Here is a 24,929-nt window from a genome sequence, read left to right on the forward strand (position 1 = left end):
GTAGTTAAGAGCAGGGGGACTCTAATCTGGAGAACTGCGTTTGATTCCCCACTCTTCCACATGAGAGGTGGAGTCCTTTCTGGTGAACATCTGGGTGACCTTGGGCTGAACTCTCTCAGCCCCACCTACCACCCAAGGTGTCTGTTGTGGGGAGAGGAAGGGGAGTTTGCAGTCTCCTACAGGAGAGAAAGAGGGGTATAAATTCAAACTCTTCTCTAAAATGTGGGAATCCAAAGCAGGGTCCAGGGAGGCAGGGAGGGAGGCTGCTGCATATCATCTTTGCCACCCTGAACCATAAACCTGGTGAAAGATCTCCAGCTTACAAGCCCTGCAAAACTGAGCCAAGTCCTGTAGGACTCGGATATCATTAGGCAGAGAGTTCCACCAGGCAGGGGCCTCCACCAAGTAGTCTGAGGCTGTCAAGGACAACTGGACATGGACCACCAGAAGATTGCTTCCAGCCAACCGCAAGGCTCTCTGGGGGACATACGAGAAAGACGGTCCTGCAAATATGAAGGCCCCAGATTGTTTCGGACTATAAAAAGGAGCACTAGCATCTTGAACATGACCTGGTACTTGAAGCCAGTGCAGCTGATGGAGAACCGGTCGTGTATGTGCTCTCCATGGAGTCCCTGTAACAACCACACAGCTCCATTCTAGACCAGTTGTTATTTATGGAGCAGCCTCAGGGCAGTCCTGCACAGAGTGATTCACAATGAGGCATTTTATGGATCACAATGGCTAGATCACAGCAGGACAGGTGAGGGATTAGATGCTGGACCTGGTGAAGATCTTAAAAAGGCATCCTAGCAACATTGGTGATCTGTACCTTTAATGAAAGGGAGTGATCACCCCCAAACTCTTGACTGAAACAAATGTTATTAGTTGTGCCCCATCAAGGGCTGGGAGCTGAATCTTCCATTCCAAACCTCCTTGCCCAGCCAAAGGACCTCCATCTCTGGTCGACTTTAACTTCATCTAACTGCTGCATCCATCTCATCATGATCTCCTACTACCCATCCAAAGTACCCAGGACAGCACGTGGCCCACTGGCCATTGATAGGTACAAGTGGGAGTCCTCTGCATTCTGATGACTCCCAAACTCTGGAAGAGGGGACACGCAGATGCTGAAGAGCACTGGGGAAAGGATCGCCCCCGAGGGGCCCCGCATTCTAATGGGTATTGAGTAGAGACCCTTTCTGCCATCGACACCCTCTGTGTTTGTGTGAGAGAGAATAATATATTGAATTGGCAAGTCTTTCAGTCTTGAAAGGTTTTTTTAATTCTTTATCTTTATCTTTATTAACCTTTAATAGGCATAAATAGATCAAGATTTACACAGACACATTCTTCAGTCTCAAGTATAGTTCAGCAGCAAGGAAACAGACCACATAACCTGACGGTTGACCCCAAGGGGCTCAAATCACTTCAGATTCCTTTTTTTAAAAGAAACAATTTCTGACAAATGACAACAAATAATTCCCTACATCAGTTAAGTGCAGAAATACAATCCAATTGCAATATAAAATTACAATAAAAATAGATCTTGTTTAGTAGAAGTGGTTAAAAGCAAATGATGATACATGGCAATAGGTATCCCTACCATGCAGATTAAGACAGATTGGAGAGCGAATACCTATCTTTTATATAAGAAGTTCTATCACGTTTGTCTTTATGTGTAATCATATCTTTATACTTTAAAAACTTTGGTCTCCCTGTACCAAATAATAAAAAACCAATTTGGTTTAGCAAGGTACTGAAGGTATAATTATATGTATATATTTAAAAAAATACACAGTTAAAAGTAATAAATATATGAGAATAAATTGAAGCACTTTCTAAAGTAGTTTGTCAGGAGTATAGAGCTGCGCCATAATGGTGTTGTATGAGTACGTTGTAACTCTCAAGAGAAAGCATGATATGGCAACTTAGTAGGGTTAGAAATTTTTCCTGCGCCACTAGTAGGCGCAAGTGTGAGTCAATCACAGAGGCCAACATCTGCATTTTATTTGTTCTGAGCACTCTAGGAGGGACATGGATAAAGAGGAGTCCAATGGAGCCACAACGACAGTGTCTTTGTTGTTTAGAATCTTGGTGGATACCCTTCCGTTGAAGGTAGGAGGCCTGAAGAAGGAAGACTGTTGAATCCATGGCTAACATAAGTGACGGTGGGCAAGCGGTAAAAATGATAGCTGCTAGGTAATTGGCTAAAACTCCATACTCTGGGAAGCTGATGCCCAAAGCTTTGAGGAGGAACAGACTGGAATTTTGGATGAATGAGAAAGCCTACAAGTTCCATGGTCTTTCGGTCTATAGTCCGTCTTGGTTCTAACTTGAAGAGAAGATAAAGTTCTCATTGCTAAGTTTTTGAAGGACAGTTTGGTCCTATTCAATGTCTCCTAATCTTTGTTGGTAATAGCCCTTGGACCCATTTGGAGCAGTAATTATCTCTTTAAGTAGGTGTGTTGGTAATATACGTCATCCCTTGGATCTAAAAGTGGATCTTGAGCCAGAATTTTTTATTGTGAAAATCCAAGCTAGGGTTTTAGACTAATGGATCCAGTCCAATTCAAGACACAGGGAAGTGAGTGAAGGTGATACTTTCAATGAGGACTCCATTACTCCTTCCTCAGAAATGATGCTTGGATTAGGATCAATTTCACAGGTTAGAAAGCATTGATCCATATGGGGATCCCAGTAAGGAGTCTCCCTTTGGAACTTCACCTTTGCTTGGAAAATCTCTCAGAAGGGCAAGCTTAATGATGGATTGAAAACCCTTCCCGTAAATAGGGTAAGAGGCATTACCTGATGGCAGCCTTTTTCGGAAGTTATGGAGCAAGATCTTTGTAGTGACCACTGGAAATTATAGTAAAATTTAGGGCCTAAATATTTAAAGATTTGACCTTGGATTAAGATGGATGTTATTGATTTTCCATGTCATCTGTTTCAGAGTTAGAAAGAAAACTACTTATTTTGGATCTTTCACTGTAGATTAACCTTCAGTTCCAGTTTCTATATCACAGTAGTTGAAGAATGCTTTTAAATATCCTCATATAAGGCCGACTCTGGCTCTTCTGCGATAGAATAGGCAGTATCAAATTAAATACAAGTAGCAATGGAATAGGATGGCCTCACTGCTTTTCGGTGGATGTCCTTCCTACCGTGTTAGAGATAATGGTCTCTTGCAGGTCATTTATATATATAAGTTAAATAGGTGCTTGAGGGCAGCACACACCCTGTTGAAGAAACTCCCTCTTGGGGAAGGTGGGTATTTTTGTTGAGAGAGTGAGTCGAATGGTCTCCAACTTTTACCTGGCAGGAGGTTGCACTGTACAATTTCCGAATCTAGCATGAATAATAAGCGAGGTGGATCCATGTCCATTTGAATTCTAGCTTGGACCAGAGAAAGGGTCCTAGAGACACTGTGAAGGCATTACTCAGATCCAAAATGCACTACGTATAGTTCTCTTTTGTCCTTGGTTGGTATATTTGTCCACAAGAAAGAGAGAGAGGGGAATTAGAGACAGTGGTCAGTTGTGTAGATTTCCGGCTCTAAATCCACCCTGTTAATTGGACCTATAATCCCTGTTTTTATTTTGCCATATCATTAGCTTTGTCTATAAGATATTCTTTTGCATAGAGTTCCCTAAAGAGTTGATAAGAAGTAAGCTGATAGGTCTGGAAGTTCTCTGGTCTGTTACGTTGTGGTCCTTTCTTATGGATTTCACAAGCACACTAATTTATTGAGGAGCCAGGCTTCAGGAATTCATTCCATGCCTGGTCAATGAAGGAGAACAACTTGACTAAAATAGGGGTCCACCAGTCGGAGGTGTGTTCAAAGAATACCTACTTGAGGATCCTGGATCCGGACCTAAGGGCCTTATTTTTTTTTCTTTAGTGATGAATTCAAATGATGCTGCATGTCCCTCTGAAAGTGTAGGAGGATAGCCATGGCGGAATGTTGTCCCCTGGTCCAGCTTTCTCCCATATATCAGGATGTACTATGAGGATCCACGAAGAGAACTTCGAGAAATAGATTAGTCCATTAGAGGTCTGGTTACATTTGCAGCAAGTAATGATGATTTGGAAGGTCCGTTCCACTCATTGCCCAGAAATTGTTCTGGGTGTTATTGATTTTAGGGCATCAGATGTATTAATGTTGTCCATTGAGTATTAGGCAGAGCTGGTCTCTTTTAAGTTTGTATGTAGTGTTTGGTGTTCCTTTTTTCCGCTTTTGTAGATGGAGTTTGCTAGGGATAACGAAGTGCGCTTGGTATTATATGTGAGGGTCTTAAATATTAAATATCGCTCTCAGCAGTCTTTTTTGACTGGATACGGTCGAATTAATCCCGGACCAGCTTGTTTTTTTAGGAGCCATATTAAATTGAGCTGTGCATTGCTGGTGAATGTAGTCTGGTAGAGGTATCCTCAGAGGAGGCATTCCATGGTAAAGTGGGGCTTCTTGGATCAGGAGTTAATAATCAGGTCTTTCTCAAATCTCAGGTAAGAGTGATCATTGACCAAGGTGGATGATAAGGCATGTTACCTGCATCCTGGGAAATGACCAGTGGATTTTTTCTGTATAACTCCTTTTTTGAAAGTTTGAGAGCGTTTTCCTATAGTTGGAAACTCTTATTGCAGAAACCACAAGTCTCTTCAGGGATAACAACAGGGGTAAGTGGATGGTCACTTTCATGTCACGTTTTCCAATCTTGAAGAGGTGGATGGAGTTCCTATATGAAGTTAGGTGTGCAAATCTCCATAATCTATTATGCTAATGCCATCCCTGGATGGAGAAGAGGAGTAAACTGGCTAGAGCTCAAGGAAAGTGGGTGGAGCCATTAAGTATTGAGTTTATTTTGACACAGACAAAAAACTCAGTTAGGAAATGACTCACTTTTATTTGATTTTGATTTTTGTATCCTTTGAAGCTTAGTTGGATTGGGTGAAGTTAAGACCGTCACTGGGGTCTCGTGCAGTTTTGAGGATCGCGTTGAGTTCCTTTGCTTATTCTAGCATTAAAGTCACTCATAACATGAGGCAAAAGGTGTCAGGATATTCCTAATCTCTATGTTGGTAAATATGGTTAAGTAAATTGATTCCACTTGGACTAGTGAGTTAAGTGAGGGTCTGTGGTTGTTGGAGGTAGGTATGCACATTAGTAGAAGTAGTAGTGGCTCTTTTGGGCACATGTCAATGAGTAAGAGATCACAGAGCAAAGGGGATACATGGATCAAGGTGCTCTTCACTTTAGAGGGATAGCTGATCCTCTGATCAAAAAAGCAAAAGGTATGTCAGCTTTGAAAAAAAGCGCCCTTCCTCTAGGGTTGGATTTGCAACCCTACTGGTAAAATGATAGGAGTTAGAGTAGCACTTTTAATTTAGAGACATCCTGCTGACTCAGGTTTCAACTATGTAAGAGAATACAGTCAAAGTTAGCAAGAAAATCCATTAAGTAGCAGTCTTCTCTTTTAGATCTCCCCCATCCAGCTAGATTCCCAAGTAGGAGTATACTGATATTTGGGCTTGTGCTGATGGTAGTGGGCGATTTGGGCAGTCCAGCTCCTAGTTGTTCCAGCTTTGTCCCCAGTCCCTATTATCATTGTAGATGATGCAGTAATTACCATTGGCACTTTATTGTGAATGGAGTATTGTAGGTTCAGAGGGAATTTGACTGTTGTTTACTGTGACCACTGGAAGTCTGGTTTGTCAGGAGCTATAATATTTTTTCATCCTTGTGTTTGCCCTCTGGCTTTGTAACCTCTGTAAAGGTTTTAGAGCCAGGGGCAGCAGAGCATATTAGGGCATGGAAGCTGGTTTGAGATGTTCTTTGATGTTTCCAGTCTAAGCTCTATGTTACCTGGGCTTGATTTCACTGGGCAATCGGTTACAAGGGCCTTGATGCACTCCTGTCTTTGCTGGGCTCAATTTGAGATGGAGAAAGCCTGCCCTCTGTAGTAGCAAGATCTCTAAAACAAATGAGAGGAGTTGTTGGAGATATGTTTGGGAGACTCTACATATGGCTGCCTTTAGCATTCCTGGAAAGGTGGGGGGATCGTTTAGTTCCCTACCAGTTCTTGAGCCTCCAAGGATTTCGGCCACTTGAAAAAAGTCTCGATGGATGAGGATTCTGTCTGAGAAGAACCGCCAGAGGACCTTAGAGGCTGATGTCCAGCTCCATCAGGGTCCCTCATTGGTCCTAGAGTTTTTGGGAGTTCAACTCCGGTCTGATTGGTGATTGGGGCAGAAGTGATCAGCCTCAGCCTGGTGAAGAGAGAGCCTTTCAGTGTCAGCTGCTGGAGGGTAGCCCAAAGATGGCTGAGGGTTGCATATCAGTTGAATCTAGCTGGGAAGTTATTCTAAGTGACTCAAGGGAGCTTAATTGTCTGGAACCAATGAGGTTAGAGTGCCTTAGAGATCATTTTGGAGTAAGAGTATTGGCATATCTTTGGACAGTGACTCAAGTTGGCATTCCATTCCTTCCAAAGTAGTTTTGGAAGGTCTTAAAGTGTAAATACCCTTTTTGGGCTGTGTATAAAAGATTTAAGTTGGTGAGGTCTTCTGCACACAGTTGGATACAGTGCTGGTTGATGAGTGGGGACTTTTAAGGTTATTAAAAACTCCTTGTAATGTTGATGCCTGAACTCTTCTATGTAAATAAAATAGGTCTGCGACTCAAAGAGTAAGGGATAGAGGGACTCTGCTGTACTTGAAAGTTAACAGAAGAGTCCTCACACTGTAACCAGTGCGAAGTAGGTAAAGAGTTAAGTAAGACCAATATAGCTTTCGAGTCTCCCTTTGGATGTACAATCTAGTAGTTGGCTCAGGGGAATTTCTTATTACACAAACTGGACTCATCTATTAAGGTTCTACTTTTGTTCCTGCCTCTGGTATTGATATTACAATTTGATTCCTTTAACAAGACAGATGTTTTCGGGCTTTGTTTCCTTTGATCCATGGTGGCAATGGGGGGGCAGTCTTGGCTTGATGTTAATAGGATCCATTAAGATTCCAGCCCTTGTCCACAGTGATGTAGAGTTCAGACTCTGGTCCACTTTCGGGACATTTGGGCAACTTAAAATCCTTGGAAAGAAGCATTTATTTTTCCAATACATCTAGCTTAGGAGCCAATATTGCTGAATTTGGCTAGAAGCAGCAGCTCAAAGGATTTAGATATTAAAATTGCTTCCTTAGATAGGAGTTCAGTGCTAACGCACTCAGACTCTCATGCGGATCAGGTAAGGAGTCTCGACTCTGTTAAATATAATTATTCTCACTCTATCACACTTAGCTTCTTTGGAGCTCAAAGGCTCCATTATCAGGTTGTGTTGTTACAAGCTCAAGGGCTCAGTTGCTCATCATCCCAGTTGTTGGCTCTGCCGGAAGAGATAGGATTATTGTTTGTTTTAAAAGGGACCGCAGCATCCAGGTAAAGCTTGCTCAAAGGCTGCAAAATCTGTTTGATTGTACCGAATCTTCACAGAGGAGTCCAGTCCCTGTGTTTTAATAAAATAGTCCAATTCTGGTTTTGTTTGTTTTGCTTCTAGGTTGTTTGATTAAGGCGAGGAAAGGGGTCTTTTCTTCCCCATTGCTATTGCAGTAGTTGTAATTGCAGCAGTCAGTGCGGTCTCCCACAAGCAGAGAGGAAACAGGAGGAAAGAGTCTTGGCCACCAACTCTAAAACACAACTCAAGGCAGCCTACTTTCAGTAATTTAGAGCAAGTTGAAAGTGGCATCTAGTTGCAGGTTGTAGCAGTTAGAACAGATGGGAGCCAGGGAAGTGAGCCAAAAGGAGAGATAAGAGAATCAAATAAACTTAGCTTGCAGCGGAGAGAGAGTCAAAGCAGCCGTCCCGTCGCCATCTTGACTCCATCCTGGTTTTTTTAATTTTAATGTTCATGTTTTCTAATTATTTCTACCAGAAAATCCAATCTTAATTGCTTTGCAGTTGCTCGTACAGTATAAATGAATATAGAAGTAACTCTGGTTGTCATCACCACAGCAAAAACCTGACTTCCAACCCTATCCAAAGTTCTTCATGATCCCTCATCCTTCTATTATTGCTTTAAGAAGCTTAAATGTAATTAAACACTTGAGCCAACGTAGAAAGCAACTGGTCAAGAAATAAACTCATCCACCTCCACTGATTGACATAAAGTCAAGCTGAATTGAATTGAAACCTTTAATAGCATTTAAAAGTATAATATGCAGTAGGCTTGAAGAATATACAAAATTAAGATAATTAAATAATTAAATAAAGCAATCTATTAAAAAAAGAAAGGATTAAAAGTTTTGTTTAGCGAAAAATTGGGAATGTGTGGTGACACACAACCACACACAGAAATCTGGCCGTAGGTTCTGGCAGCGTCCACAATGCTGTCTAGGCCAGACAAAAGGGGTTCAAGTAAGTTTTTCTGCGCAGAGTTGTAAAAAGGGCAGTGGTGAAGGACGTGGTGAACGGTTTCCTCCAGTCCAAGGGTGCAGCTGCAAGTTCTATCAGTGGCTGCAATATGATTTTCATTGCTGAATCTTCTGGTGGAAGGAAGCATGTTGCATCTAGCCAGAGTAACAGCTCATCACAGTTTGGGATCAATTAAAAGATGAAGATAGCTGGCTGTGATGGTAAACAGAGGCAGGATGCCCAGATGGATAGGGAAGCAATCTTCATTCGCTTGGACCATCAGTCTCTGTGATTTCTGCTCAAAAAGTCTGTTTTACTTTACAAAATATCTCATTAGCAGTTAGCATAAGTAAGGAGTCCAGTGGCAAATTCCAATCTTGTAGTTTCGCATTCAAATGAGCCCATCAGCCTGTTGAATGAAGGAGGGTGACAGCATGAGAAGTAAAGCTAGAATCCTTGTTGTTATAGCAAATTTGCAGCCCAAACTTGAAGGTGAGACACCAAACTCTAGTTTCCATCAAATGTTGGCCTGCTTCTAAGCACAAGACAGCATATCAGGCACAGAATGGGGGATTCCAAAAATTCTGTATAGGATCCTAGGTTGAATTAGCTCAGTTTCGATGTTCCATGCTTGAATCCAGAGTGGGATACCATAAAAGAGCTGTTGACAGATTTTAGCGTTAAAGATCATACAGTTAAGTTTACAGATAAACAAGCAATAACAAGAACTTCATGCACATGGATATAACAAAACACATTCCACTGTGAAATGATGCATGTTGGGTGGGGTCCCGTAAGGCTTTTCATTCAGTGTCTGCCAATTCCCCTCGTTACGGACTCCATGTGGTTCTTAGGAGCCCGAACAGAATTTTTTTGGTTTTCAGAGTGGAAAGGCAGGGGCTGTTTCCTCCCTTTTGTGGCAGTGGAAAAACTGGCGAATCCAAGCCCTTTGTACTTCAGTTGAGAAGTGACGCAATGTGAATAATTGCTGGAAATATCCCAGGTGCTGCTGGGATATTTTTCGTCACCCTCTGCTGCCTGGCATTTGTCAAGCCCAACAGAATGGGCGATTATTATTGTGTGCGCGTAATTATTGGCATGCTGATGAAGTAGCTTTCATGATTGGTTCTGTGGATGCTCCTTGCAGTTTAGAATTAGTGTAACGGATTGTTATAAAGTTGTCTGAGGGGAATAATTAAAATATGGCATACGCATAAAACATTAGAGTGGTTGTTAAAATCGGAGTTAGGCTTAGCTAGGTGATACAGGGTTCTGTAAACATTTTAAATAATGTTTGATTGCCTATGCAAAAGTCTGAGATCCACAATCCGATCATTGCATAGTAATGTTTCTTTTTGACATTCTGCCAAGTACCTTCATGACCACGGCATTATTCATCGGGATTTGAAGCTGGAGAATGTGCTTCTATCATCTCTAAAGGAAAACTGTCTTGTAAAGGTATGTGGGGAACCCCCACCCCCCAATTAGTTTTGCTCCAGATGTATTTGCTTAAAGAGAGTTTGACTATAGATGTTAGCTGCTTTCCGAGGGTTGCTCTTGTTTTAATAGGTCATGAAATTTTTAAGGTTGGGTTTTTTTTCATAAGAAATTTTGTGATCATTCTAGATCTTACTTATGTGGGAAATGTAAATGCCTTTCCAGAGACCTGTTTGAGGTGGCTCACTTGGTGCAATACTTTAACATCTTGAAAACATAACGTAAGAAATTGTGAATGAGACTAGCCATTTTTTGGTGCCATCAAGTCAGAGCTGACTGATGGCAACCCAGTAGGGTTTGGGAGGTGGTTTGCCATTGCCTGCCTGTGTGTCGTGACCCTGTTGTTTCCTGATATTAATCAGGGCAGACCTGCCTGGCACCTGGGGCTATCTAGGTCAGGACAATGCAAACCGTAAACCTTATTTTTTTATTTATAGCTAACTTTCTATTGATCAGTGGGACTTCAAGCAGCTCCTAAAAATAGGCAGGAACCTAAAATACTAGCAACAGAACAGTCATTGTCTGTAGATGGGCACAGAGCAAAGATTGGGAAGAGCGTCTTGGCCGGGGGACTGGCAGTATGTGAGGAAGCATTCTTATAGGCAGCATAACGTATGTGGAGGAGCAGCGTGTGTGGACATTCTTTTTTGAGAATGCATTTCTCATTCACCCCAGTCATGCAGATGTCACTGAGTTTGCTGTGTAAATTAGGCATTGTATTTAGTTCAAAGCTGGTTTATTTAGAAGAGTCAGCGTGGTATAGTGGTTAAGAATGGTGGATTCTAATCTGGAGAACTGGGTTGAATTTTTTTTTTTTTTTGTTTTTTTTTTTTTTTTTTTTTTTTTTTTTTTTTTTTTGTTTTTTTTTTTTTTTTTTTTTTTTTTTTTTTTTTTTTTTTTTTTTTTTTTTTTTTTTTTTTTTTTTTTTTTTTTTTTTTTTTTTTGTTTTTTTTTTTTTTTATGGTTTGCTTTTTTTTTTTTTTTTTTTTTTTTTTTTTTTTTTTTTTTTTTTTTTCCCTCCTTTTTTTTTTTTCTCTTTTTTTTTTTTTTTCTATTTTTTTGTTTTTTTTTTTTTTTTTTTTTTATTTTTTTTTTTTTTTTTTTTTTTTTTTTTTTTTTTTTTTTTTTTTTTTTTTTTTTTTTTTTTTTTTTTTTTTTTTTTTTTTTTTTTTTTTTTTTTTTTTGTTTGCATGAGTGGTGGACTCTTGTCTGCTGAACTGGAGTTGATTCCCTGTTCCTACACATGAAGCCTGCTTGCTGGGTGACCTTGGGCTAGTCAGTTCTCTCAGAACTCTCTCAACCCCACCTACCTCATGGGGTATCGTGGGGAGGAGAAGGGAAGGAGTTTGTAAGCCGCTTTGGGACTCCTTCCTAGAGAGAAAAAAGGGGCATGAATCCAAACTCTTCTTATTCTTGGGCATCGTGACATGGGAGTGAAAAGGTTTCTTGTGCAGAGAAGCTTCCATAATGTGTGGTGACAACATCTGACTTTTTAATCTGTTGTTCTCAATTTCCTTCATTCAAGATTACAGATTTTGGACAATCCAAAATTCTTGGGGAAACGTCGCTCATGCAGACCTTATGTGGGACCCCCAATTATCTTGCTCCTGAAGTTTTAAATTCTGCTGGGACAGCTGGCTATGGAAAATCTGTGGATTGTTGGAGCCTAGGAGTGATCCTCTTTATGTGGTAAGAGCTGCATTGCTGGTTGTTCCCTACTGCAGTTTTGATCAGGCTTTTGGGTGAACGAACAAGTCTGGAACGAACAATATTTTCCCCCTTTTGTGCTTGTACCCTGTCCTTTTGCCAGGGAACTAAGGCAAGCTGCTTTGAGACTCCTTGCGGTGGAGAAAAGAGGGGTATAAATCCAAGCTCTTTTCTTCTTCCGACCTGTGCCTCCGCCCACGTGCTGGGCCTCCACAGCCCTCCTGCCCTTCAGCCAGAACAGGCTGAGTTCTTGTTGCCTGGTCCACCAACCAACTCCTCCGTCTGATTTGGTTTGAGCTCCTGTTTATTGGATCCCATCCGAGCTATTTCTCTTTACCTATAAATAAACATTCATAGGGTGTACCTGGTGCATTCGTGACAGAGCAACCCTATGGAATCATTGTGGCTCAGAGTGGGCATGGAACCTGGGAGGCTCTCAGATATCTTGTCTCATTGGCTATCCAGTGTAGTGCAAAAATATGAGATTTTTGGGGCGAAGTGCCCAGGCTTTTACTTGCGTAACCTGTTTTTCTACTTGTCTTTGTTGAGCAGCCTCTCTGGTTATCCACCTTTTTCTGATCAAAATTCTCAGCCACCTTTGAGAGAACAGATCACCCAGGGTGAATTCATCTATTGTCCAGAGAAGTGGAAACACATATCAAAAGAAGGTATGGTGTTGTGCTTCTGTGGGGATAAATGAGAAGGCTTTTTGTTAAGATTATTCAATAGGACTAGTTTTGCATGTAAATATAACTGTAATATTTGATAGTCCATGTAAAAGTGAACCTGATCATGACTTGACAAATATGAAAATTGCTGGTGGCTGTTCTGTATTAAGCTACATTCCAGTGGCGGTAATGTCTGCATGCAGGGTCTCTAGCAGCAAATGCTTTCCCGTGCTAGTGGGACTTCCCTTGTAGATGTAGGGAAATTTCCTGGTCCCTGTGTGTCATGACCTGAACAGTTTCAGTGGCAGGCTGTTCCTATGTTAAATTGTCACCTGCTTTGACACCCGGGCATGGAGCAGGCTATGAATGTTAACAAAACATTGGTTGGCCCTGTGGCAGTAGATGTTCTTGGGTGCCACTGAGTACTTGTGGCTGCTGCCTGGTTCCACAGGGACCTCCATGCTAAGCAAGAGGGGAAGGTACACACCAAAGTGAAAATGAAGAAAACTTGTACCAACAGGCTACAATGAAGACTTCAAAAAATTAGTTCTCCCAATTTACTTTTAAGTAACCAAAATAAATTTATAATTTTACAAACAGTAACCAAATGTTTTGGAAAAATTGTTTTCATTCTCCCATTGGAGTAATATATATAAACATAAGTTAGAACGGCGTATGACAATGTAATCTGTGCCGTATAACAGCTAGCCATATTCCTGAATGAATTAACCAACTGAAAGCATAGATTAGAGCTTCCACGGCTGTTAAAGGCAGGTCAGGGTTTTTCAAAATACAATAATAGTTACAATCAGGGAGGACAACGCTCTACAATTGGTTTGTTCTTATGCCGCTCGAAATGTCCTACAGGGACAGCGTGGCTTTTCAACACACCAGTGAGACACTGAACCCACCTTGTGCTTCATTTCAGCCTTTGACCTTGTGCAGAAGTTGTTAACGGTGGATGTTGACAAACGATTCAAAATAGAACAAGCCTTGGAGCACCCCTGGCTTCAGGTACCTGCTCCTGCACACAGCTACCTCTGCACTGTGACTGAAGGGAGCTTCTTGTAAGGAAACCTTGGAGTGACTGGATGAGACTGAGGCACTTCGTTGGAGATTTAAATGGGAAGAAGATGTTTCTTGAGTTCAGAAAGGATTGTAACGTGGTGTAGGGAAGTGTCCTCTAGCAATGGAACGTAGGGCTTACACAGCATTGGCTATGGTCTCTTCACACAGGAGGGCAGGCAGTGTCATTCATGTTACTGATAGATGCTGCCTCTCTCCTGTCTTGGTGAAAGGATTCGTAGCCGAAGTTGGTCATTTATGGATGGAGGTGAAGGCAGAATTTTGGTTCTGCTGAACTGACCTGGGGCTTTCAACAAGGGGGCGAGTGGTGTGGATCTCCCATTTTTGCTTCTGCTGGAAACCCCAGTATTGTTTGCTTGCCTGCCTAAGAGAACCCCAACCCCGAGGCAGAAAATGAAAAATATACTCCCCCCCCCCAGTGTTTAACAAAATTAACAAAAATGATCACAGAACCTCAAAATCTGCTTCTGAGGATGGCTACCCTGCCTCTTTCCTAGCGGGGCTGGCCCTGCTTTTGAAGTGTTGCATTTCCACTTAAGCTTTTCGTTGTTGTCTGTCTTTTATACCCTCCTGTTCATTTCTCCACTCCTAGCTTGTCTTTCCTTCTCCATGGGAGCATTTGAGGTTACCTTACCTAGTCAGAGCAGTGGCCCGCTTGACTCCACACTTTCCATGCTGACTGATAACTGTTCTCCACGGTCTCCAGTCTTTCCCAACACCTTCTTACTAGAAGCGCTAGGACAGAGCAGGGGCCCTTCTGCACGCAAAGCAGGTGCTCCTCCCACTGAGCACTGCTCCCTTTCACAAATAGATCACTGATTAGACCATTGCTTCACCCAGCTCATATCATTGACTCTGGGCTAGCAGTGGCTCTCTAGAGGGCTTGTTCCTGCTCTCGTGAAACTGCTTAATTGCAGATGTTTAGATAAGGAGAAGAACATAAGAAGGAGCCTGCTGGGTCAGACCAGAGTCCATCTAGTCCAGCTCTCTGCTCCTCGCAGATGGCCCATGCACCCATGCCAAGGCCTGTCAGAATGGAGCCTGACATCAGTGACTGAGACTCGGTGCAAGGACTCCCACCGGCCTGAGGGGAAGAGGAAGCTGTCTTTGCCTCTGATATGTTAAGGCAGCCATTCTCAACCAGGGTTCCGTGGTACCCTGGGTGCTGTGAGCATGTCCCAAGGGTACCGTGGCAACACTACCGCCCCCCCCCCCCCTAATTTTTGTGGTGTCTCCCACTGGCGCCAGCAAGGACATGGAGCCACAAGGTCAGCAGCCATCCCCGCCCCTGTGCTTCCCTTCACCCTGGGAGGGGAAGGTGGGGGATGTGGCAAGCAGGGGCAATGGGAGGGGAAGGTGGAGGGTGGCGGCAGGGGTACCGTGAGATATGAAGAGTGAGGTCAAAGGTACCCTGACCTCGAAAAGGTTTGGAAACACTGTGTTAAGGGATCTTTTCTGTGCTTTCATTTTCCTTTGATGCTTGGAACAGTAGCTAAACTAGAGCCGACCCTGGCGCCTTCCCAGCAAAGGGGGGTGGGGGTAGCAGGTGGCTGGACACGATCACTCCACTGTCCTTTCTTTCTGTTGTGTTGTTCTCACATCCCATGGGAAACAGGGAGGGGGTTTTATGGTGGGAATTCTAAGGGGCTAAATGTGACTGTATTTCCATAGCCCAGCAGAACTGGCTTTGCAAAAGCCCCGGGTGCTTGCTGCGTTCAGTAAAGGCTTCTGATCAAGCATCGGGAGTCTGTTTGTGAGACCTGCCAGGGCCTGTCTGCCTCCCTGCGCAGTTTCTTGGTCCTTGGCTGCTTCCTTCTTTCCATGTTACTCGCTGATGCTTCCAGAGTGTGAGTGTATCTTACTGCATAGAGGACCTTAGGTCTGTTCTTGCATTGTAAGCATAGAAGCATTGCATTATTTTGGATTATATATGTGTTGCTTTGTGAGCCATAGGACTCTGAATGTGTTTTAATTATTACTCTTCATAGGATAAAGATGTGAAGCACCAGTTTCAACAGCTGCTGACACAAATGAATGACTCAGAACTTACACTTGAAGCTGCAACTTTGGTAGATATTTTTTTAAAAAAATCTTTTCTAATATTTATATACAAAAAAGGCTAATATGGCAGAGGGGTAGAATTACAAACAAATTTATCTACAAAGTGAACAGAGACCTTACCACTTACCGGTACTTTCTCATTTCAGAACAAAATAAACAACTAGTGTTTTATTAAATTTATAAACTTATCTAAATGTTTTCTTTTTAGTTGTTTGATAAAATGTTAGTCTTTTTGGCAAGGTAACACACCACTGATTTATGGTGTGTGTGTGTGTGTTTCAATATGTTGCTGTAATCATTTTAGCAGCGGTAAACAAGCTTAAGACGATCTCTGTATCTGGGAGATCCACATAACCTTTCAAATATCCTAATAAATAATAATCTTAGGCTCTAAGGACATGCGTTTCACTGACAAACTGAACAACATTTTCCAAAGTCCGCCTCTTCGGTTCTGGACAGGGTTAGGGTTAGGTTCGCAGCCTGGGGGTGCTGCTGGACCCTGGCCTCTTGTTCAGAGAAGCAAATGACCAGTGGTGCCTTTCAGCAGCTTCATCTAGTGAGCCAGCAGCAGCCCTTCCTGGGCAGGAGAGATCTTGCCAGTGTGGGGCATGCCTTGGTAACAGCTAGATTTTTTTTTTGCAATATTCTGTTCATAGGACTGCCCTTGAAGACAGTCCAGAAGCTACAGATGGCACAGAATACCACAGCCAGTGTGGACCGGAGTGGGTCACAGGGACCACATCTCTGTTGCCTTGCTCCGTCTGGCTTCCGGTGTTTCTGGGCCTAATGCACAGTGCTGAATTTTAAAGTCCTGTACAGCTTGAAGCCAGCAAACCTTTTCATTGTACATGGACTGTATGCACATTCACGGTAATTTGTGAACATGTTGGAATTGAGTTTGAAAAGCAGTGACAATCATGGGGGATTTTGGACAAACGGCTTCAGCTGGAAGCTTCTACGTCCTGTCCTGGTCCTGCCCTTGTTGACCTGAATCTGAATGTGGCTTGTTCAGGTGGGGCTGGAGAGCTTTCTTTGTGGAGCACCGATAGTGAAGAGTGGCTTTTCGAGGGCACAAAACAGACCGGGAACAAACAGTGGCCTGGCATCTCGTAGGATGATGAGGGTTGAAAGTATTTCATGTAAATGATGGATGTGTGATATTGTGTGCTCCTGAGTGCTGCTGCTGGTGATGCATTTTGCTTGCTACAGAAGGTAAAAGGAGAAAGATTTCATTCTCCCTTTCTTTTCCAGCCATCCACAAGCAGAAAACGGTGCCATGAGAAGGAAGACAAGGAGGAACTGCCAATTCCTAAACGGGCCACTCAGACTCCAAGATGAAAAGCGGAGCGACTTCTTTAATGGCTGCTGTAGATTTTCTGTAGAATTGGAATTGACACATCGATGACTGCCAAATCAAAAATTGCTTCCTAAAAATGGAGAGAGTTGGTGAACTGGGGGAAATTCTTCTCAGCTTTCCACTTGGGAATTTGCCTCCTTCCGTAGCTCTTGCAAATGTTCTTTGAGTTCTTCTGTGGTTTGGGTACCATATCTGCACAGCATCCAGATGTTCAAGTATAAACCTCCTGCCCCATTTTAAACAAGGTTCCTATCTTGAGGGATACCCTGCCCTCCAACGCCCTTTTCTTTTTTGTGTGCACTGATACAGGCTCCCAAGGCAATGCCTATGAATTGTTTTTAGGGGATCCCTAGAAACTATCATTATTGATCTCCCCGTTATACAATTTCTCTGAGAGACAAATAAATTAGTACAAACTACAAGCTTTCAAATGCATTTGCTGATTTTCTTTTTCTCACTGTGAACTCTTCTTAATTGGAGTGAATTGTAAATGAAATGTGTTCACCATCAGGTCTTTTGCCAGCCCGGAAAGGTATGGCTGGGGGTGGGGTGGGGGTGTTGAATTTTATCTGCTAGGGTCCTTGTCTGATCAAGCATCAGGAGGCTTTTTTCCACTGAACTGATGAGGTGCTTCTGAAAAGACCTCGGTGGGTGCTGGTGAAGAGGAGGAGGAAGAAGCGAGGAAAAAAGAAAGGGAGTGGAAGGGATAGTGGCCTTGACATCAGGCTGCTGGCAGGTGTTGGGGCGGGGGGGGGCGCGCAGCCCGGCAGGGTGCCAGTCTTCTTCTCAGGGGCGGGCGGGCGGGCGGGGGAGAGCTTGCCTGTGGCCTTAGAGAGGGGCGGAGGGGGGGTCTGGGGGCTCCGGGCCCGCTGCCCGGTTCTTCCGCGTGCTCGTTCACTGCTAGCCGCGCTGTGCTTGCGGGCCCCGGGAGCGGGAGAGGCCGGCCGGCCAGCCACGTGGCAGCCCAGAGCCCCGCTGAGGAGGGGGAGGGGCCAGAGCCGACGCCCCGCCCCGCAGTGCCCCGGCGGGGCGGCAGGGGGCGCTGTGGCTGGAGCCTGCCGGAAGTCGAGGGCGGGGAGCGGCGGGACTACATTTCCCATCGTCCCTGGCCTCCGGCGCCGCCTCCTGCTCCGAGCGGCGCGGCCCCGAGGGCGCCCGCGCCTCTCCCGCTCCCGACGGGCTGGGCTGGGCCCGGCCATGGCGGCGCTGGACCGGGGCTGGGCGGGGCGGGGGGCGCCGGGGCGGGGCTGCGCCTTGCGGGCGGGCCTGGAGGGGGCCTCGGGGCGCGGGCGGCCTGGTCCCGGGGCTGCGCGATGGGGAGCCGCGCCGCGCACTCTCGGCGGGCTGGGCCCGGGGGCGGCCGCGGGGGAGGACGGAGCCCGGTGAGTGCCGGAGGGAGGGAGGGCGGGAGGGCGGGCGGGGGGGGGGGGGCCCCGCGGGTCCTGGGCTGGCCGGCCGGCCTGGGGGGGGGAGGGAGGGAGGGAGGGGGCGCTTTTCCCGGCAGCCCCCTCCCCCGCCGCTCAGTCTGTCCTCTCCGGTGTCGCCCCCCTCTCCCCACAGCCCCTCCCTCTGCTGCAGGAGGAAGCACAAGATGGACGCGGAGCCCACGGGGTAAGTGCTGCTGCGGTGGGGGCGGGGGCGGGGGCGGGGGCGGGGGCGGGGCTCCTTCCCGACGGGGCTCTGCTCTGCAGACCTTGCAGGGGCGCTGCTTGGCCGGGCGGGACCGGGAGGGCCCCGGGTCGGCCTGAGGACAGTTCGGCGGTTGGTTCCCAGCTGTCCTGCCAGCAAGAAGCGGCTGACGGAAGGCGCGGGGCTCGGGGGGGCTCCCGCCAGCGAGCAGTGGATGCCGCGTGCGGCCCAGCCGGCAGGCAGGGGAGACCCTCCTCACCTGTGCCTCAGCAGCCTCCCTGGCACCCCCGGCCCGACCGAAGTCCCCTGCGAAGAGATGGAGCAGGCGGTGGGAGACCAGCAGTGTGAGGCTGCTCGCAGGAAGCTCCAGGAGATCGAGGCCAGGTAAGCTGCCCCCCCCCCCCCCCCAGGCTACGAAGCTCCCTCTGGCAGGAGGTCTGAGTGGGAGGGGCGACTGCTTGGTCCTGTGAGCTTCCTCAGCACATAACACCTGCTGCCAGGATTCCCTCAATGTGGCTCTCACAGAGCACCGGGAACGAGGAGTTCTGTGATGCCTGCCTGCCTGCCTGCATGCACGGGACTTCTTTCTTCTCCCAGACATCACCTTGAGAAACTGCCAAATGGCTTCAAACTTCTCTACTTGCTGTGTTGGAGCAGAGCTCCTTGGGCAACTGTGCTTGTGGCCCCTGGGCAAGGGCCACAGCTATAAGCCTGTTTCTTTTATGTGCTTGCAGAATAACTGATGAAGACGAAGATGGGTTGGTGGAGGTGCCTCTTGGCAACATGCCCACCCTTGTCCTGTCCGATGCACTTAAGACAGGGCTGAAGAGGGATTACGCCGGAGACCTGACAAAGAAAATAATAGAGTCCATGTAAGTTTTGGTGACCCACAGATCAAAGGGGCCAGCTGGGGAGGGGCTGAGGTAAGACTCATGCTACTGAGGAGTGGTCCTGTGTAGGCAGAACAGGATCTGAAATCATCACCTGCTGATCTGCTGTGCATGTGGGTTGAGGCAGTGGGATTGACTACTGGCTTGGGAAGTAAAACTAAAGAGCTAAACAGAGGGGGCTGTAGAACTAAACAGAGGGGGCTGTGTAAATGTGGGGAGGAGGTTGCCTCTGAAGCGCCAGTCCTTGCAGTTGACTTGAGGAAGCAACGAGTCCCTGCCCACACGTGAATATTTTGGTTTCTGCTGCTTTCCACCCAGGAGTCGTCCCTCCATGGAGCTAGTACTCTGGAAGCCTCTCCCTGAATTTCTCACCAAAAAAGCAAAAACTGTTTCTGTTAAAAACTACAAGCCGATGGCAGAAGAGGGCCCTTCGGAACCATCCCCCCTCGAAGCTGCTTTCTGCCTCCAGAAAGGAAAGTTCTCTGAGCTGCTGCCAACAGAGTTGCCTCCACCTTTCTATAGTGCTGCGGAACCCACTGGCTGCTCTGAAGAGGAGATGGAGTTGTAGCAGCTGGGATGAAGCCAGATGGAAGCTTACTGATATATCTTCACTCTTTGGATGTATAGGAAAAGAGGGACCTGTATTTTTAGGGTGATGGTCAGAAGTATGCGATGGCTTCAAGGCCAGGAGATCCAAGACAAGCTCGCTTTAAAACAAGAGCCAGAAATGTCGGCTTGTCCAACTCACAAGTTTGGGGATAAAATTCAGAAATTGGCCATGGCCCAGATAATCTTTGCTGCTTGGTGAACTATGAGTGTCAGTCAGTGTTGATCCGCAGGGAAGGGCTGCCAGCTAGTTTACAAGGTGAAATTAAGTTGCCCAGGGACAGGTCCCTTCTGTGCACTTCCTTCTTCCTTCTTGCCTTCTCTTGAAACCTGCAGCTGGGCCAGCGTTTGAGTGCTGTTCTGAGCAACCAAAAAGCCACATTTCAAGCATTGTTTGCAAGGGGCTTGACAGACTGAGGCTCATTTTTGGTCCACAGAACTGTTTGCTTTTCTCCAGAGGGCGGAGGTTTCATTGGCGATCCCCTTGGAAGTGTTCTCACTAGGATTTTGATAAGTAAATATATGTATGATGTTTGGAAAAGAGTTTTTCCTGAGTGCAGCTTCAGTTTGTCATGTGATGAGCTGCCTGCAGGTTGGGGGGAGGGGATTTTTTACTATACTGACCTAGACATGATTGCTGATTTAAAGCCACCCCCACTGAAACATCTAAAAGAGCTCATTTGTTTTAATTTGTTTAAGATGCCTGATTCAAGGCCACCCACAAATGCCGATCTTTTGCTTTATTCTGGATCAGGATGTCTAAACAAAGTTCCTTGGGTGCCAGAAAGCCACAGAGTTGACTTTGTCCAGTGTTAGCAATCTGGACAGTGGCTTTATCAGAGCTGTCACTCAGTTGCTTTCCTGAGACGTCGGGGTCTTTTGCTTCATTTACCTTTGTGTTTAGTTTTCCCAGTTGCTAATTTGTTTCATCCTACTCTCAACATATTTTGAGCCTCCATGGCTAATATGCAAGCTGCATTTCTATTTTGATATAGGATTAAACATTAATACTTTGCATAAATCTGAAATAAGCTTTTCACATAACATGTCAGACCTTGATTTTCATCTGTGCACAATGGTCTTGCTTTTAAATGGGTCTTTTTGTGCTGCAGTCTGTCTCAATGTGTGCTCCCTGACCTGGCATAAGATCTCTGTGGAGATGCCAAGTTGCTCACTGGGAAAGGGGGCCTTGGAAGTCTGCTGAACTGTCAAAAAGGGTGTCCCAAGGCAAGTGAACAACAGATGCCTCTTGTTCTCCCCCAGAGAGCCTCTCTTAACAGGAATAGGGATTTAGTGGCCATGCCTATGTCCCCAGACAGTTCTATACTCATCTGATGAGGGATACCTTCCTAAAGTTCTTTTATGAATATTGCTGAAGGGGCACAGAGGGGAACGGGATGACAGATCCTTCATGCATCTGGTGTTGCCACTGCATAATTGCAGACACACGACTTTCTCGGCAAGGCAAGCCAGCAACCCTAAATGAATTCACAAGAAATTCTCCCATGTTTGTGTATTTCATAAGCTTCTCTAAACCTTGCTGAAACAGATGCTCTTGAGCTGAGGACTGCTCGATTTCCCTAGTCTTTAGCAGAAGCTGGATTCCGTTTTGTGTGCTCTGTGAGGAAGGCGGATGGGATGGTTGTTCTTTTCCTCTGAACTGATTCTTGGTCTGTCTTGTGTTGGACCAAATCATTATTTGTAAGCCCCCTCACTCTCAATATATTTTTAATGTTTCTAAAGTGCTGTGTGTTGGTGTTGCAGGAGTGGAGCGCAAAAATCAACATGAATGCGCTGCAGTGGCCTTTAGGCAGGGTGGGTTCACGCTCCCTCCCCGTGTTCAGCAACTGCAGCTCCGTTGGCTCTAGCAGAGCTCCTGCCTGCCTGCCTGGCTAGCACAGGGACGCGTTCTAGGGCAGGAGATGGTGGGGTGTTTTGTTGCTGTGTCAGTCTTGGAGGACTTTTCAGCCAGAAGAGCCACTTTGCAAAAGAAATACATTTTCCTCAAATGGGACAGTTTAATGTTAAGCAAATGAAATGATGAGCTGCTATCTGGAATAGCAGAGTCGCTGATTAACTGATACATCAGCCATTGAAGCCAAAGCTCTGGCTATTGCTGTTCATATTGTGTGTAAGCAGAACCCTTCACTGTTTAATCCAGACTTGCAGGTGACTGGAACAAGAGGTCCCTGAGCAATTTTGCTCTATGTTAATGCCACAAGAAACTGTGGTGTTTTAACAGGCTTGCTTCAAAAGTGTCTTATATCAGTTGAAAAGATTTGGACTCCAGCAACAGGACAGGCCTAGTCACCACCTGCCAGCAGGAGCCAGAGCGGCTGCTGGGAGCTGATCAGAGACTGACCTGGCCCGGTCTGCACTGCTAAATCTGTCATAAGGGCATTTATTAACACTCCCCACCCCCTGCATGACCTTGACCCGGTCACTTTAAAAGATTAACCTATGCAGGTTTGCTAAGAGGATGAAATTACTGTCACCTATAGCTCCTTTCTGACAACATGGATCTTTCTGGTGGTTCTCTAACTTGTTCCTTCGCATAGTAGTTATGGCTGGTAGTGATGGGTTTCATTTCCTCATCTGTGCAGGGTTACACTAGTTCTTGGCAGGTCAGCGCCTCCTGCTCCCTTTCTCCACCACTCCCGTCCTTCCCATAACACTAATATCTTTCAAATTGCCGGCATCACCTGCTCAAAAGTTTAAATGTACCAGACAGTGCTTTGAGCAGTAAATACCTTCTCTTATATTAGCCAAACCCAAAAAAGTTTCAGCCTAGACCATTTGATAGCTTGATAAAACTGCTGTGGCCATATGGATTCACACCACATTGACCCCGGGACTAGGCTACTATAATACATTGTACTGGTCTCCCCTCAAAATATGTCCAGAAACTCCAGTTGGTGCGTAATAGTACAGCACAGCTATCTTGGAGTGAAATGGAGCACATGGGACACTCCCATTCCGCAGTCTCTGCTGCATGCCCATCAGTTAACGAGCTCTAAGGCTATCACGTGCAAAGCCCTCCTGCAAGGTCATCTCTTTCCCCTACGCGCCGCCACAACAGAAGACAACCCCACAAACGGGCAAAACCAAAAACTGCTCATTTACACACCTCCTCTGTTGTGGCCTGCATCTTATGGGGGGCCTGGCTGAGGAGGCAAAGAAGGCTCTTAACACCACGGGCTTCCCCCAAATTACAAAACCAAGGTATTCAACAGAGCTCTTTTATGCAGGCAACTAAATCATTCAGAGTTACTTAGATGAGTTGTTAAGCACTTTGTCCTATGCCTACTATATACTTTTTATCACGTTAAAGAGTTATTCTGTTTCAGTTTTTACATTTCTGATCCTATCTCACTGAATGCCCTACCTTGTCGATTGTAATCTGTTTTGAGTTCAAGGGAGAAAAGTATTATTATAAATGATGTAAACAAACACTTTTGTGAGCTGCCTGGAATTCTGCAAGGGAGAAAGACAGCTGATAAAGAGTTTAAAGAAAGCTGCCGGCCCTTCATCATAATCAAGCCCCATTTTACAAAAGGGAAAAGAAGCATTTGGCAGGGCATTTAATGGCAGAGACTTATAATCGTACAGCAGAAAAACAAGCTATTTCAGATTTGTTTTACAAAATATGTCAATCAAATCCTCAGGTGTATTTACATAACTGAAAAGAATCACTCAGGCACGTGGGCCTTTGAGTGACAGGGTTCCCAGTCCCCATTCAGTCTCCATTCGTTAAGATGGGAATCCTCAAAACCTGACTTGGGAACAACCAGGGCAGGTACAAAAGGACAAATACTTTTAAGTTCTGCTGAAACACTTTGAAGAGGAATGTTCTGGAAAAAGAGCCCCTTGCATTTTTGGCATCACGGGCACTCAGACACTGAGGAGCTGAGGAAAGAGTTCATTGGCAAAAGCCTCATCCCACACATAGTCTGTGCCCAAGGGAGAAGACAGCTCGCTGAAGGGGGAAGGAGAGCCTTCGTAGCCTGAATCGCTGGAGGCGTCCATCAGTGGCTTCTGGTCCGGGGAGAGCAGGTGTGAGATGCCCAGCTCAGGTAAGAGAAGGTCTACGGGCTCCTCTTTCACAGACAGAGAGGGCTCCAGGAAGACCTGCCCAGACGAGAAAGAGGCTGCTGCCAGCTCTGCCCTGCCCCCCACAGCCTGGCTGGTCCCCTCTGCTGCTGCTGCTGCCGCCGCCCCCCGCTGCAAGGTGAAGGGCTTTGTGTACTCGTGATCGAAACGGATCAGTTCATTAATGGCTTCCAGGCGGGGTGGGAAGGCCCCCAGAGGGGAAGCAGGAGAGGCAGGTAGGGAACCCCCTTGTCCTGCCCCCTCTTCCGGTGGCCCTTGCTCCAGGGAGGCTGGCTCTGGGCCTCCCCCCAAGTGGAGGAAGATGTCTGGGTCCAGGCAGTCCAGAAGGCCCAAGAGGAGATCAGGCTGCAAAAGAGGAAACGCAGAAAGCATCAAGCCCCGCCCACCCGGCCTGGCAGGCCCGCCCTCCCCGCCCCCGCTGCTCACCTGAGAGCCAGGGCCGTGGCTGCCAGGCTCCAGGCGGGGGCTGCTCGGGGGCGGGGCCGTGGCGACTCCTGGGCCTGTCCCTGCTGCGGAGGAACACGTAGTCTAAGTGCTGCAGACTCAGAGGACCCGGTCGCCGGCCCCAGGCCGAGCTCCACCTCCACGCGGCTGCCGGCCGTTGCCACAGTCGCCGCCTCCTCCTCCTCCTCCCGGCCCTGCAAGGGGAGAGAAAGGGTGGGTGGGTGGGTGGGTGGGGGGAGGTCCGGGGTCCGCCCGGCCAGGCTGGCAGAGGGGAGTCGGGCGGGGTCTCACCTGGTGGGCGGGGAGGCCGAGGCGCAGGCGCAGCTGCCGGTTCTCCTGGGCCAGGCGGCGCGTCCGCTCCCGCAGCGCCCGGTTCTCGGCCAGCAGCTCCTGGTTCTGCCGGGGAAGTGGGGAGGGGGGGCAGAAGAGGCGTCAGCGGGGGGGAGAAGCGGCGGCCCCGGCGCCCCCCTCCC

General features: G+C 46.4%; 3 protein-coding genes across 4 annotated transcripts in view; 2 read left to right on the top strand and 1 right to left on the bottom strand.

Annotated features, from left to right (window-relative positions):
- The window catches only part of CHEK2 (checkpoint kinase 2), a 26,506-nt gene extending 9,307 nt beyond the window's left edge, over window positions 1–17,199 (top strand). For both annotated transcript variants that reach the window (XM_048514241.1, XM_048514242.1), the window contains 6 exons: window positions 9,773–9,859; window positions 11,424–11,587; window positions 12,158–12,273; window positions 13,202–13,287; window positions 15,348–15,428; window positions 16,672–17,199. In XM_048514241.1, the coding sequence (XP_048370198.1) occupies window positions 9,773–9,859; window positions 11,424–11,587; window positions 12,158–12,273; window positions 13,202–13,287; window positions 15,348–15,428; window positions 16,672–16,758 (621 nt within the window). In that variant the 3' untranslated portion in view covers window positions 16,759–17,199. The remainder of the gene's footprint in view (window positions 1–9,772; window positions 9,860–11,423; window positions 11,588–12,157; window positions 12,274–13,201; window positions 13,288–15,347; window positions 15,429–16,671) is intronic.
- A 714-nt stretch (window positions 17,200–17,913) lies between these two features.
- CCDC117 (coiled-coil domain containing 117) lies at window positions 17,914–20,930 on the top strand. Its single transcript, XM_048514278.1, has 5 exons — window positions 17,914–18,159; window positions 18,338–18,388; window positions 18,551–18,790; window positions 19,141–19,278; window positions 19,615–20,930. Exons 1-5 carry the CDS (start codon window positions 17,975–17,977, stop codon window positions 19,862–19,864), a joined length of 864 nt encoding a protein of 287 aa, XP_048370235.1. The 5' UTR covers window positions 17,914–17,974; the 3' UTR covers window positions 19,865–20,930.
- A 2,538-nt stretch (window positions 20,931–23,468) lies between these two features.
- XBP1 (X-box binding protein 1) lies at window positions 23,469–24,888 on the bottom strand (the record flags this gene model as incomplete). The annotated part of the gene is made up of 3 exons (XM_048513893.1): window positions 23,469–24,403; window positions 24,439–24,650; window positions 24,748–24,888. Coding segments are annotated over 3 exons (963 nt in total), but the record flags the coding sequence as incomplete, so codon positions are not given.
- Window positions 24,889–24,929: the final 41 nt, after the last annotated feature.

This window comes from Sphaerodactylus townsendi, linkage group LG13 (genome assembly GCF_021028975.2).
Source record: "Sphaerodactylus townsendi isolate TG3544 linkage group LG13, MPM_Stown_v2.3, whole genome shotgun sequence".
In the NCBI taxonomy this organism is placed as follows: domain Eukaryota; kingdom Metazoa; phylum Chordata; class Lepidosauria; order Squamata; family Sphaerodactylidae; genus Sphaerodactylus; species Sphaerodactylus townsendi.